The sequence below is a fragment of the Phascolarctos cinereus genome, unplaced genomic scaffold (assembly GCF_003287225.1).
Source record: "Phascolarctos cinereus isolate Bilbo 61053 unplaced genomic scaffold, phaCin_HiC Scaffold_3;HRSCAF=262, whole genome shotgun sequence".
NCBI lineage: Eukaryota > Metazoa > Chordata > Mammalia > Diprotodontia > Phascolarctidae > Phascolarctos > Phascolarctos cinereus.
In genome coordinates this window covers 52,303,344-52,316,478 of record NW_027555736.1, presented here as the reverse complement: position 1 = coordinate 52,316,478, position 13,135 = coordinate 52,303,344, and the positions used below count along the sequence as shown (strand labels likewise).

At 42.8% G+C, this 13,135-nt stretch overlaps 2 protein-coding genes across 4 annotated transcripts in view; both read left to right on the top strand.

Moving 5' to 3' along the window:
• Positions 1 to 3,945, top strand: part of PPP3CB (protein phosphatase 3 catalytic subunit beta) — a 44,934-nt gene extending 40,989 nt beyond the window's left edge. For 2 of the 3 annotated variants that reach the window (XM_021006082.2, XM_021006084.2), the window contains 2 exons: positions 856 to 885; positions 2,341 to 3,945. In XM_021006082.2, the coding sequence (XP_020861741.1) occupies positions 856 to 885; positions 2,341 to 2,519 (209 nt within the window). In that variant the 3' untranslated portion in view covers positions 2,520 to 3,945. The remainder of the gene's footprint in view (positions 1 to 855; positions 886 to 2,340) is intronic. The other variant, XM_021006083.2, reaches the window with a different exon arrangement.
• Positions 3,946 to 4,046: 101 nt separating this feature from the next.
• On the top strand, positions 4,047 to 12,454 carry MSS51 (MSS51 mitochondrial translational activator). The gene is made up of 6 exons (XM_078150843.1): positions 4,047 to 9,009; positions 9,263 to 9,418; positions 9,509 to 9,633; positions 9,872 to 10,441; positions 10,738 to 10,831; positions 11,116 to 12,454. The coding sequence occupies exons 1-6, from the start codon at positions 8,822 to 8,824 to the stop codon at positions 11,333 to 11,335; spliced, it is 1,353 nt and encodes a 450-aa protein (XP_078006969.1). The 5' UTR covers positions 4,047 to 8,821; the 3' UTR covers positions 11,336 to 12,454.
• The last annotated feature ends 681 nt before the right edge of the window (positions 12,455 to 13,135 follow it).

Genomic DNA, 13,135 nt, shown 5'->3' with positions numbered 1-13,135 from the left:
TATATCTGTACACATATGCCACATATAGCTCATTGTTGGGACAGATTAAAGGGGCATTTTTAGCATACCCTCCCATTTCATTCTAATTAGAGCAATAGAGTACTTGCTAAACAGCCTTTACCTAAGGTTATAGGAGACCAGTGGGAACTTAGCCTCAAGTGTTTGTCTCTAGGTCTTTGTAACTTTGGCATTATAATAGAGAGCAGCACCTTTATAATAAAGAAAAGGAACCATTCTTATTTATGCCCATGGATGCTTATTAATTTTTCAGTTCTAAATCCTAAAACCAGAGCCTCCTTAGATTTTGTAATTTATACCATTATTAACCCACCCCACATGCCCCCTTTGAATTTAAATGCTGAGAAAACTGGTCAGTGAAGAGCAGAGTTTCATATATGTGTGAAAGAAAGGAACCAGGAAACATTAATTTTGATTTGCTGTTAAATCCTATTTTAGCATCTCTCTTTAGAGAATTTCCCTGAGACTGTGACGCATAAAACATAATTGATATGCTGTAAAATTCTTGAATGATTGGAATACTGGATCCTAAATGTACACTTAACACTGGAGTGAGCTGGGGCAGGTGCTGAGCTGTCTGCATAAAGGAATGAATCCGTCTCTTCTGTGCCCTGATCATTGTTGTCGTAGTGCTGTGTGTAATTGTGCTGTGTCAGGAACTGGGAGGTTGGGGTGGAGCTCTCCCTTTGGTAAGGGCACCGTTTTTTGGTTAAACTATGAATGGTGTAGCCTGGGGTACTGTGATATTTTAAGTTGATCATTGCCTTTTCTGCTGTACGATATGACCCTTCTCATCTCTCTCGTTCATTTTGCATGCCTCTGCTCACTTCTGTACAGCCACAGTTGAGGCAATTGAGGCTGAAAAAGGTACGATCAGAGTCCTTGCGCTGGGCAAAGATCTGTGGTGTGCGGGTGGGCATCAGAAATGTCCTGTGGGGGGTTCTCACTCTCAGCTTGCACAGTCCAAGATGAATCAGACTCACTGACTCATCATATTTACCCGTAACATTCCTTTTTTCCCCCTGAAGACTGTGGTTCATAGTGATAGGACATAGGAAATTTTTTTATATTTTTCTAATACAAAGTTCAATCAGCATTTAACATTCGTGTTTTATTACTATATAGCATGCTAAAGTTTATCTCGCAGTGTCTTCAGTCGCTTATTTTAATGGAGATGTCTAAACTTACCCCACAAATAGTGATTCACTTCATGTTTTGCATGTTTTTGCTCTCTTCTTATTTCTTTGAGTGGAGTGGCTTTAGATTTGGGTGTGGGTTTGGTTTTTTTGTTTTTTGTTTTTTTGTTTTTGCCATTTTCCATAATGCACCCAAATGTGCAAGAATTGTCCTATTTTTCCCACCACAGTTTGGGCTGTAGTCTGCTTATATGATTCCTGTTTATGTATTTCATGTGTTGACCTCTGATAGTGCACATTGCTGACTATGTCGCTGCCCCAGCCGTATGTTTGATACATGGTGCACAGATTCTGAGCCCCAGGGATTGCACGTATGAAACAGCTTGTTTATACCCACAGTGTGGGAATCTTTCTCGTGCATGTTTGATTGAGAAATGCACCTTTCTTGATGAAGTGAGTGAAAAGCCATAGCAGTTGGAGAAGGATTGCCAGAGATCTCAGTCGATGGTTTCTGAATAATACTTGGTGAATGGATGCTACAGGGAGAAGTCTTCTCCTGTAGCATAAGACTAAACACCTTTGGGCGTCAGCCATACTCTGCTTCAAACTCATGGAGATATTTTACCACCTTGTTCATTTCACATAGGTGGTAAGTGGGTGGTAATGCCCAGGCCGCCTTGGTATTCTAATCTAATGAATTTTAACTTGTTCCACTTGACTCTTTCTTCCCCTCATGTTTCTGGTGCAGATTTGTGAGGCAACTGAGGAGAAACCTTGTGGTTTCTCAGTGCCATATCTTTACTGCTTCCTTAGTTTATCATTCAGTGTATAGCTCAGGGTCTGAACTAGAATGAGCCTGATGCAAAGAGGTTAGACTGAGGTCAACTTGATACCATTGGTTGGTTTTTGATGGGATTGGGTTTTCCTTTTTTCTTATTTTGATTTTTAAGCCTATGCTAACACTTTCCATCCATTATGCTCTACTATTTATTTTCAAATAATTTAAATCATGTTTGTCGTTTAACATTTTAGGGGGAAAATTCAACTTAGAAGTTTTTTGTGCTGCTTGTAGCCATGATTGCTCCTTTGGCTAACTTTATCTTTAAGAAAAAATCATTTATTATTATTTTTTGAAGTTAGACTTTTTTTTCCTATTACTGACTTATCAAATTTGCATTTTGTTAAGCAATACGAGGATTCTCTCCACCACATAGAATCTGCAGTTTTGAAGAAGCAAAAGGTTTGGATAGGATCAATGAGAGAATGCCACCCCGGAAAGACGCCGTGCAGCAAGATGGTTTCAATTCTCTGAACACCGCACATGCCACTGAGAACCACGGGACTGGCAACCACAGTGCCCAGTGACCCACGGCTTCCCGGGGACTCTCGCATCTCGGGCCCCAGATGGACAGGACACCCAAGGATCCGGAGGGATCAGCTAAGCTGACTGTAAATGTCACTGGTCCCTTTGGAGAAACCATTGTGCTTTTGAGACCCCAATTCCCTCCCCAGAAGGAGGCTTGAGGGCCCTGGGACGTGCTATTCTATTGATGAGGTTGCATTGCTGGCAGCCGAGCCAAGGTGGGGAGTAGAAAGCAAGGGGTCTGGGGGCTGTTTTCTGTGGAGAGCATCTTGACCTCCATTTATGCTTGTGATTCACACATTTAAGTTTACAAATGAGAATTCCTCCCTCCCTTCCATAGAACTAGATTTTTTTCCAATCAAGACTTCAAACACAATCCTAAATGCTATTTATTCATGGATTTTGGTTTCATAAAATGTCTTTAAAGGTCATATTAGAATGGTCTTAAAATACAGTTCTGAGGTTACAAAGTTGTATTTTTGAATCATGGGGAAAATACCAAAAAAACCCAGTTGGCAAATGTTCAGAGTGCTGACCTCAGGTCTACAGTCTTCACTAGTTCTGTATTATAGGTTAGTTTTTGATTATGAATGCAAAATCTATCTCAAGGCAGAACTTTGTTACTTGATTACAGATCCAAAAACTCAAATTAGAATCTTTTTTCCAAATCTTTTGAGATTTGTACCCTTGGGATTTAAGAAGAAAACTTCTAAATTTCAAAAGTGCATAAAGTTACAGAATTGCTCATTGAAGGTATCTTTAAAAAAGCTTGTATGTTGTCAAAGTAAATTTTACTTCAGATCATGTCTGTAAAACTTGACATTGTATTTTGTGTATGCATGTTTTCATTTTGCAAATATTTAATATATAGGCCTATGATGTACAGGTACGACATGTATAGGTTGCCTAGATGTTATGGGGACTTTTAGTTTATTGTGAGTATTCAAATTACTTCAGTAGCCAGCAGGGCTGTTGGCTTTCTATAATTTTTATGAATTCTTATAAAGGAAATGGAAAATGTCCTGGAAGTGTTTTTGTTTATACAAATGCTGCATAGAAGCTATGGTTCAGCTCAACCATTCAGACATTCGTGGAAGCATAAAGTCAAAACTGCATGTTGAAGTTTTTATTTTGATAGTTACAGGACTGCTTGGTTAAAAATAAATGGAACCATGTGCTAGTTTTTCACAATTATTGGTCTGTCTAGATTGCCGCTCTAGCTGGTATCTCCCTTTCCTTTGGTGACCTCATGCCCTGGAACACTGCTCAGAACTCCAGGCAGCGGAGCCATCTCCTGTTTTGTTTGCCAGAAAGTGCACCCTGTATGGTCTCCTGTCTAAGTTGGAAATATTATGCATGTGCAGGACTATTTGAATATTTTATAAACAGTAGCACACAATAAATTCCATGCATGGGCCGCTGCTCCTATCTCTGTGTTGGGTTTTATTTGGAAGCTGTGGTCTAATCTCACCTGGCTTAGATTTTACAAATTAGATTTTCAGATCCTGTGGATGTTCAACTCAGTGGGTGCCATGGAGTGGAGTCTCATCCTTTTTTTAAAAAAAGAAAGTATCTTATCCCTTTGATAGTAAGCTGCTGCAGTGATTTCACAGGTCAGATTTCTGTCATCTGAAAATTTAATTTTCCTGACGTTGCATTTGTGCTTTTGCCACCTAAATCTATATGGAAGAATATACTGTATGTTTGTTGTAAAATTGCAGAAAGAAAATGTCAGTGTTTCGGACTGTTTTATCGTGCCCTAGAATTAGTTCACAGTGTTAGTCATTTTGGTGTTTTAATAACAAATAGGAAAAGTATTAGGAACTGCCGTTATATGCTATTAAATTCCCCATCTTGATACCTTTTCCTGGAAAGTAAGGAAAAGGGGATTTTTTCTCCCAAATAATAGGCAGTAATTGATAGAAAGTAGGATACTATTTATTACAATAATAAAGTATATTATAAGCATTGATTAAAATAGTTATTATGGACGTTCACTCTTTTCAAATAACCAACAATACTTTTTCAGGGACTGATTATTTTCTCTTTAAATCATTGTCATCCTTTTTATCCCAGAAACTTTCTCTAGAGATGTTAAGAACTAATCTAAGGATGTCTTAAGATGCAGTTAGCATAGGGGAGATGTGAATCTCTAAAATCTCTTCTCATTCAACACTCAGCAGCTTGTTATACCAGGAGTTATTGCCCTCTTTAGCCCTGATTCTCAGTACCATTCCTAAGTAATGCCTGTGGGGTAACATTGGCAAGGATTAACAAAGGGAGAAAAAAGACAGTGCGAGAAGTTGGTTATTCTTGAATAGAAACCCCTGTCTGCTCTTTAGAGTTGGTTTCATTGCCAGGCATAGAAGTATTTATCAAACAGTTTTGAGAAATGAATGTGTATTTTGGTAATTTGGATATTAAGAAATTTGATGCCTCTTAAGACAGATACACACTAATAAATTGTAATTTCAATGATGTTTCAATATGTTATCACTCCCTTATGGCCCTCATGTCATCTGTACCTTAAAAAAAAAGTCCCCCCCAAAAAAAAACCCCGTTTTTTAAAACTTTTAAATCTCCCAGCTCTTCTCCATTGACACTGTTGCCAGATTTGCTTTTGTGGCAAAAGACTAAACATTGAACAGAAGCTTCAAAAAGAGTCTCCTTTCACTCCTCAGTTCAGTTGTTTCTCAGGAGTCTCTGTTGCCTGTTGCTGTTACTTTGAAAAGTAACATAGTAACATAGCTGTGAATAGGTGGGAAATATGGAGTCACATTGTGGTTCAATGTCCTTGGAATTTTGAGTCTGCCTTCCAGTTAATCAACAAGTCTTTATTAAATGCCTACTTTGTGCTTTGAAGCTTTGGGTCTCCTGCTTTAATTCATTCTCTGCCCACATTAGGGGCAGTGGACTTGACTGGCGGCATTTCAAGATATTGGTGATCTTATCCTGCCTTTTGGTGATGTTGGCAATGTAGGGGTAATGCTGCTGGAGCCAGATGAGACATCTGTGGAAAGCCTACGTCCTTTAAAGATAAAGGAGGCTGAATATGACTACTGATCTGTGAACCTTCATTTGGGCCTGGAACTCACTGCTATCTATAAGTGGATATGAACTGGGGATGCCTTTGATGAAAATAAAAATTAATTCCTTGATTCTACATGCAATGCAGGTTTAATTGCCCATAGTTAATGCCAGTAACTCTTGCCTGGAAAGGTGAAAGGATGGCTGCCCCAAAGCAGTGTGTGACTGCTAAGATACCACAGGTCCACCTTTGTAAGTCACTAGTCATATGTATGAATTAGGTTGGACAGAAATTGAGTCTGTCATTTCCTAGAAATTATACCTCCTTGTGAAAAAGTGGGCAGTTGGAGTCAGCCTGACAACACTTCCATTCAGAGACACTTCACTTCCCTTTTAGGGAAAGTGAATTGTAGGAATTGATTAAGCTACTTTCCTGGCTATGGATTTCATTGTTTATTGTTGAGCTTTTCTTACCATCCTTTTTGCTGTATTCTGCAGAATATATAAGCCTGAGTTAAATCCTATCAGGTTTGGTATGTAGAATATCAGTTATACTAAAAAGGACATCCTGTTACAGTATTGATGAAGAAGCCTGTCCTGGACACACTTGGTACCTACAGTTCTTTCATCCCCAACCTGCCCTAATCAGATCACCCTGATTCTCTGAGGTCCCAAGTCAGTGACTGCCCATGCCAATGAAATACTGGTAAGGAAATCCATGTGATTTTCTAGACTGAAAAAAACACTTCAGGATTGGAAGCAGCCTGTGGGGCTGAGGATTCTACTGTCTGCTGTCTCCTTTTTCCTAGCCATCCTTTGGTGAATTTGAGGAGTGTTAACAGCGACCTGAGCTCTATTGGCAAAGAATAGGGGTCAGAATAAGCCAGGTCTTTGGCAGAGGGCCAGTCCCCCACTATTCTCATTAGGGAGAATTTGGTCCTGGCAGTCTAGCTGGCAAGGGACACTCAATCACAAGGGTCCAACATTTCAGCAGTTTGGAGAGTAAAGTGATAGGAGAGGACAGCTGTAGCTCAGCCATAGCCCAGAGTCTGAGATCAAGCTTTCACTTCACTTGAAGGAAAGAGAAGGAAGGAACCAAGGGCTTAGCAGGGTAAGTCACTTCTCCATCAACTTGTCTTCCTACTTAGTTTATAGATGAGTGAAGTGATTATCCCCGGAGAGTGTTAATCACTGATGAAGGAGCTTGAGTGTGACCATTTGAGCACAGATGAATTGTCTTTCTGCTATTTCCTCTTTTGTTTTCCCCTTTTCATAAAGACCCCTCAACATCCTACTGTCCTTTTTCCTTACTCTTCCAGGGGGGGGCAATTTTTAAATTGCTGTTGGGTGACTCAGAAAATAAGAATTCAAATAAGAACAGACAGATGGGCCTTCGGGTGGTACAGGAGCCTGAGAAAAAAAGACTGATTTAACCTTCATGGGGGAAGCTAAGGGTATGATACAGGAACTTTAATTCTGAGTTGGGGCTGCTTGGGACTAGGGTTCTGGGTTGAGGGAGAAGTGGTATCACCATGGGAGGTTGATTATACTTGGAGGCTAGAGAGTAGTCTAGTCTAACTCACTGGAAGGTAACTTTTTCTAGGCTGGGTTAATGATCCTGCTTGGGGATGGAATAGGATGAGTGAAGAAGCTGTGACAGCTCAGTGACGGCTGTCAGAGACTGTTTCCACCTTCTTAACCCTTTCTGTCTCCTTGTATGTTCTTGCCCTAGTCTTTCCCACTTCTGTCCTCCATCCCTTCCCTTGCTAACTTTATCAAGCTTCAGGGAGCCCAGGACCATTTAGCAGGACTGTTGTCCGGAAACATGAATTTGGATCTTGGACGCAGACATGAGGACAGTGATATATATAGATGCAAATGCATAGACCTGGTTCCCCATCTCCGTTCCTTACCCTTAACCCCCTGCCAAGAAATCACTTCTGTCTTCTCTGCATTGTGCATATGCTCCAGACTCTAGACTGCCAGCAGTGTGTCTCCCACTGCTTACTAGGCTGGCACTGACCCCATGAGACAAAATCCTAGGAGGTCCATGTGTTAACCTGTCCTGTGGGGAAAGTCTCCACAGAGATAGATATATGGGGCAGATAGTAATTTTCTTACTATTCCTAGCCGTAATTGGCTTCCATTTCTAAAGCAGAGCTCAAGGTTAGCCATCCGGATGACATTTCTGACTTGAATTATAAGGTCTTGCTGTAAGTAACTGAGCTAACTAGTCTCCTTATATAGCAGAAGTCGTGCTTTCTTCAATGTTGCTAGTGGTTTCAGAGCAGATGGTATAAAGGAAGCAGACAGCCCAAGGTTATCTGTTCTGTAGTCCCTGGACCTGACCACTTGTCAATGTAACTAGGAGAGCTGAAGGCTGGGAAGAAAGGTAGGTTGTTTTAGGATTTAGTTTTTTGCTAACTTTGGTCCTATCCCCGAGGATAATCCAAGAGTTTCCCCTGTGAACCCAGAAGTTACAAAGTTTTGATACTGAGAACAGAACTCTTATCTGCACTAACAAGTAGTTTATTAACTCTCATGTCTCTGACATCATAACTACTTATCATTTCTCTTTTATTTGTGGTCCCTCTGTCTCTGCATCATTAAATCTCTTGATTCCTATAACATTCCTTTTCTGCCTTAAAATGTATCCAGGCCTCCCTACCACTGCTTCTAACTGCCATATTTTCTCTTGCCATGGCTATGTGATATCACTGGCCTAGTTGTTTCTAACTCCTCTTTGGTCCAACCCAACCGGTGTTTGCTATCCTAATGTTTAATATGATTGTTCCTGCCTCTGCCTTTACAAACATTTTCCATCTCAAAAAGCTTTATCTCCGCCAATCCCTGTTCACCCAATGAAAAAGCAGTCTTCCAGGAAAACTTTGATTAGCCCCACCTCACTGAAGATGTCTTCACCAAACATAGTCTTCAAGTATTTATGTGCTTGGTTTATATTATCAATTTATACTTGTTTGTGTCTTTTATAAATTTTACAATGTCTTTTCACGTTTGTTTTTTCTCTCCACAATTAGATTGTTACCTCTTCAGCTAAATGGTTAGATCAGAAACTGCCTTCTCATGTCATTCAAAATTTCCTATTATGGGGCTCTATGTGCAATAGGCAATAAATATTTGTTGACATCAGAACAGTGCCCTCTTCTGAGAAACTTGAATAAGCTGTGATAGGTCAGCTCTGGCAGGCTTATTCCACAAGTATCCAACCCTCAAAAGGCTATTCCACATCTAGGCCACAGGCCCCAGCTGCTATCTTATGGCTCCTCGGCGAAGGCGCAAGAAGCACTCTGCACCGGTGGCTTCCCGAACTCAGGTGGCCTTGTCTTCTCCAGTCTCAGGTCCCAGCATTGATGCACTTGGCTTTGTCTCTTTGGAGAGTAATGTCCCTGGCCTGTCCCAGGTTATCCTTCAGAAGCTGAACATGAAGAGCTATGAGGAATACAAGTGAGAGCTTAACCTCAGAGAGAGAAAGGCTTTGTGTGTTGGGGGGTGGGGGGAATATAATTAAGAGGTGTTAATAAAGCATTTGAAATAATCCTTCATACCCCCTCCCTCAATGACTTGCCTGTGTCATTCTTGAAAGGATTAGAAATGGATGGGGGAGATTTAAGGAAATGCAAAGATTAGAAAGCATGACGGAATTTGAAGACAGGATGAGAGCTTCGGGGGCAGGGATTCTGCGATGTTGTTTCTGCAGGGCAGTGGTGAATGGGGAAAGCCCTGGGTCGGGCTTTGGGATCCACAGTCTCAGTGACATGTTCCAGCGCCTGGAAGACACCTTCCAATTCTGTGCCCAGTGCAGAGTGCTTCCCAACCAGCTCTCTGACTCTAAGATCTTGCGACGCTGTAAGAGGTGAGGAGATCACGGCAGGGCAAGGTGCCCAGGGAAGGAATCCTGTTTGTGGTCATGTGTGTAGACTCCAGTGGCCCTTTTCTCCACCAGGTGCAGAAATGTGTATTACTGTAGTCCTGAGTGCCAGAGAGCAGACTGGCCAGTACACAAGAGGGTCTGTTGGGAACTTCGGCTTGTGGCTATAGACCGGCTGGTGGAGTGGCTAGTGGTCACAGGTGGGGAGCGGGAATCGGCTGGGGGACACAGCAGGGGACATGGGGGAAGCTATTATAGGTGACAGGTTGGGATAGGGAGTAGGAGCCCAGATCCTGGTGGAGTAGAGGGGAACAGGGATGATGGGGCGGGGGGAAGGAAGCTCATATTCCTGGGCAGAACACTTTTGGAAAATTGTGTTCTCTCTTACCAGACCCTTTCTATCCTTGTCTCATTCTGGTTTTTCTTTTGTCCCCTCAGGTGACTTTTCCCTGCCTTCAGGGCCTTGGCCATGGCCACCAGGGGCTGTTCGGGACTGGGATACCTGGTTTTCAATGTGGGGAGCACAGCTGGATACCATGCTGGAATCTGTACTGGCTAGTCACGCGATGTCTACCTTGTGGGACAGTGTGGGGCGACCACGGCCCGACCCAGATAGTCTACGGGGCTCCCTGCGAAGGCTTCTGACAGACACCCTTTCTCAGCCCCTGACAGTGGGATTAGGGCTACGGACATTGGTGGGGAATACAGCAAAGCTGGGAGGGATCACAGTGCATGTGGTGGGTGCTTCCCATGTAGAGACTTTCCTTACTAGCCATGGGGCCTATGAAGAGCTTCAACATATGTTTCCTGGATCTGGTGGCCTCCACGTAGTTATGGTTGGTGTGGACTTGGCTGTGGAGTCCCTCCCACAGTTCACCTCAGTCCTACCCGCAACTCCTGCTACGATTCAGCTCAGCAGCTACAGGGGCCTCTATCATGACTTCTGGGAAGAACAAATAGAGATGGGTCAGGCAGTCTCTCCAGACCTTGTAGCAGGGTTTCATCCAGGTAAGGCTGTGGGAACCCCCATGTGGGTTGGGATCCCCAGAGGAAATATTAGTGCTCTTTTCTTCCTGAAGGAGCCACCATTCTGTAACCTCTTTCCTCCTGTCCTTGGGACTCAGTGACTTGGTCTGGTCCATAAGTAACATACTATTGCCCTTGGTTGATCGATCACTAGCCATTTCTGCTACCTTTGGGCTGAGAGTGACCCTGAAAAGAACATTAGGAGATGGAAAAAAGGATGTTGGAGTAGCCTCCATGTTTCACCCCCTTCCATCTTGCCTTCCCTTCCTTCCTATTAGGTTTCCACGCAAGCCAAGACTTGATGGCTGGCTGGTTGCCCACCCTACTGCTGCTTCGAGATTATGAGATCCCCACTATCTTCACTGTGTATAGGTGAGACCTTTGGCTCAAACCTCTCCACTTGATTCCCTCCTATATACCGCACACCTCATTTTGTATAGATAATCTCCCTCTTGCTCCTCCTCATCTTCCTCCTTTAGGGGCTCCCTTCTTCTCTGTACTTGCCTCTGCCCCAAGGAGCCTGACCCTGTTCTGTACTGGGAGGGATGAAGTAAGACATAGGCCCTATATAGAGGGAAGAGCAGAGCCCTCTTCTGGATCTGCCTAGTTAGTGGTTTGGGGGCACTGGTCCTGAGCTATTTCTCTGCCATCTTCAGTCAACAGGAGCTGACAGCCTCTCTGCAGATCCTCATGGAACTGGAGATTCGAATCATTGCATATGGAGATAACCCTTTCGCTTCCCTTAAACCTGAACAAGCCTATACCAACCCCAACAAGCAGCCTGTGTACTGCAGCGCCTACTACATCATGTTTCGGGGGACTTCCCACCAACTGGATGGAGAGGAAGCAGTAGGGAAAATGGATAGTAGTATTTAAAAAGCTGATCTACAGTCTGTCTGGACAGCTGGGGACACTTTACAAACATCATCTTATTAGTGTCTCACAACAACCCTTGGAGGGGCTTTTATTATCCTTATTTTGTACTTGAGGAAACTGAGGCAGAGAGGTTAAGTGACTTGCCCAAGGTCACACAGCTAGTCAGTATCTGAGGGCAGATCTGACCTTGGGTCTTCCCAACTTCAGATTGAGCCAGCTAGTGGTCTCTGAATCAGTGCCTGTTCTACCCTTTGAGAGGTGTCCCGAGTACCACATTTTCTGCTGCTGTTGGGATCCTCTCTGAAAATTATCACACTTTTGTCCTTGGAACTGCCTCTCTGCACTAGTGTTAGTATTCTGGGTCTTTGGATGTTGTGGGGTGTTAGGCCTGGAGTGATGGAAAAGCCCACTAAACTTCTTTTTTCTTTTTCTTTTCTTTTTTTGGGGGGCGGGTGGGAGTGAGGCAATTGGGGTTAAGTGACTTGCCTGGAGTTACACAGCTAGTGAGTGTTATGTGTCTGAAGCTAGATTTGAACTCAGATCTTCCTGACTCCAGGGCTGGTGCTCTATCCACTCACTGTACCACCTAGGTGCCCTGCCACTAAACTTCTTTAGCTGTGTTGCCTGTTTTTGGATCATATTTGTGATTTTATGGTATAGGGAAATCCTGAAGAAGAAAATCCTGCCACATAGTTCTGCAAGCTAGTCTTAGACAATTGCCTGAAGCATTGCCAATTAAGGTCCTTGCTCAGATTCATACAGCTGCAGTATAAGTGTTGGATGGGGGATTTGTACCCAGGTCTTTCTGACCCCAGAGCTATCTCTGTCCATGTCATACTGCTCCACACCTCCTGTTAAACTGGGGGAAAAAATTCCTTCAAATAGGACCTCAGGGTTGCGTTTCCCTGCCCTGCCAGCTGAATGATTAACAGTGGCTTTTCAAGTCTGTCCCCTCTGCTTGGCCTCTCTTGTTTCTCTTCTTGTCTTTCTTGAGCTCAGGATGTGCCTAGGCCTTCCTTCCTGCAGCTTTAGCTCCCAACGAGTACATTTCAAGTCTTTTGTGACCAGACTGGGTAAATGTAATGCACTACTTACTCAATAAAATATGGATTGAGCTACTGTGGTGTGCTCTCAGAATGCAGTGAAACTTGCAGAGATGAACAAAACATGATCCTGACCCTTGGAGAAGCTTACAATTTTTAAGATACAAATGTCATAGTACTGTGAAACATGCAAATAAAATGAAACCACTTTTGGGGGAAGGGGTTTCATGGAGCAGGTGACATTTTAATTGGTCCTTGAAGGGTAGGTAGAATTTGGAAAGGCATAGAAAATGGTGAGGGTGTCCCAGGTGGACAGAATAACATGAGCAAAGATATGGAAGTGGAATAGGCTAGGCCATGATTGTGGAACAGGGAATAATCATAGACCATGGGGAAATCAGAGCTGGAAGAGATCTTAGAGACCATTTAGATCATAGGTTAAGTTTTTTTTTTTCATCGACCCCTTTTGCAGTCTAGTGAAGCCTATAGACCCCTTCTCAGAATAATTTTTTTAGGGGAGGCTAGGCAGTGGGGTTAAGTGACTTGCCCAGGGTCACACAGCTAGTAAGTGTTATGTGTCTGAGGCCAGATTTGAATCCTGAATCCAGAGCCAGTGTTCTATCCACTTCGCCACCTAGCAGCCTCAGAATAATTTTTAAAAAATTGAAGAAGATAGTAAAATTTGGTTAAAAGTTAGTGAAAATAAAGATCTTTTTTTTTTCTCATCCAAGTTCATAGATCCCCTGAAATCTACTCA

What these genes read in the sequence shown, in the direction of transcription:
- MSS51 (XM_078150843.1), top strand. Translation starts at nt 8,822, where the DNA reads ATGGCTCCTCGGCGAAGGCGCAAGAAGCACTCTGCACCGGTGGCTTCC. An exon ending in TGTAGCAGGGTTTCATCCAG is followed by an intron (nt 10,442 to 10,737) that starts GTAAGGCTGTGG and finishes CCTTCCTATTAG; the next exon opens with GTTTCCACGCAAGCCAAGAC. An exon ending in ACTATCTTCACTGTGTATAG is followed by an intron (nt 10,832 to 11,115) that starts GTGAGACCTTTG and finishes TGCCATCTTCAG; the next exon opens with TCAACAGGAGCTGACAGCCT.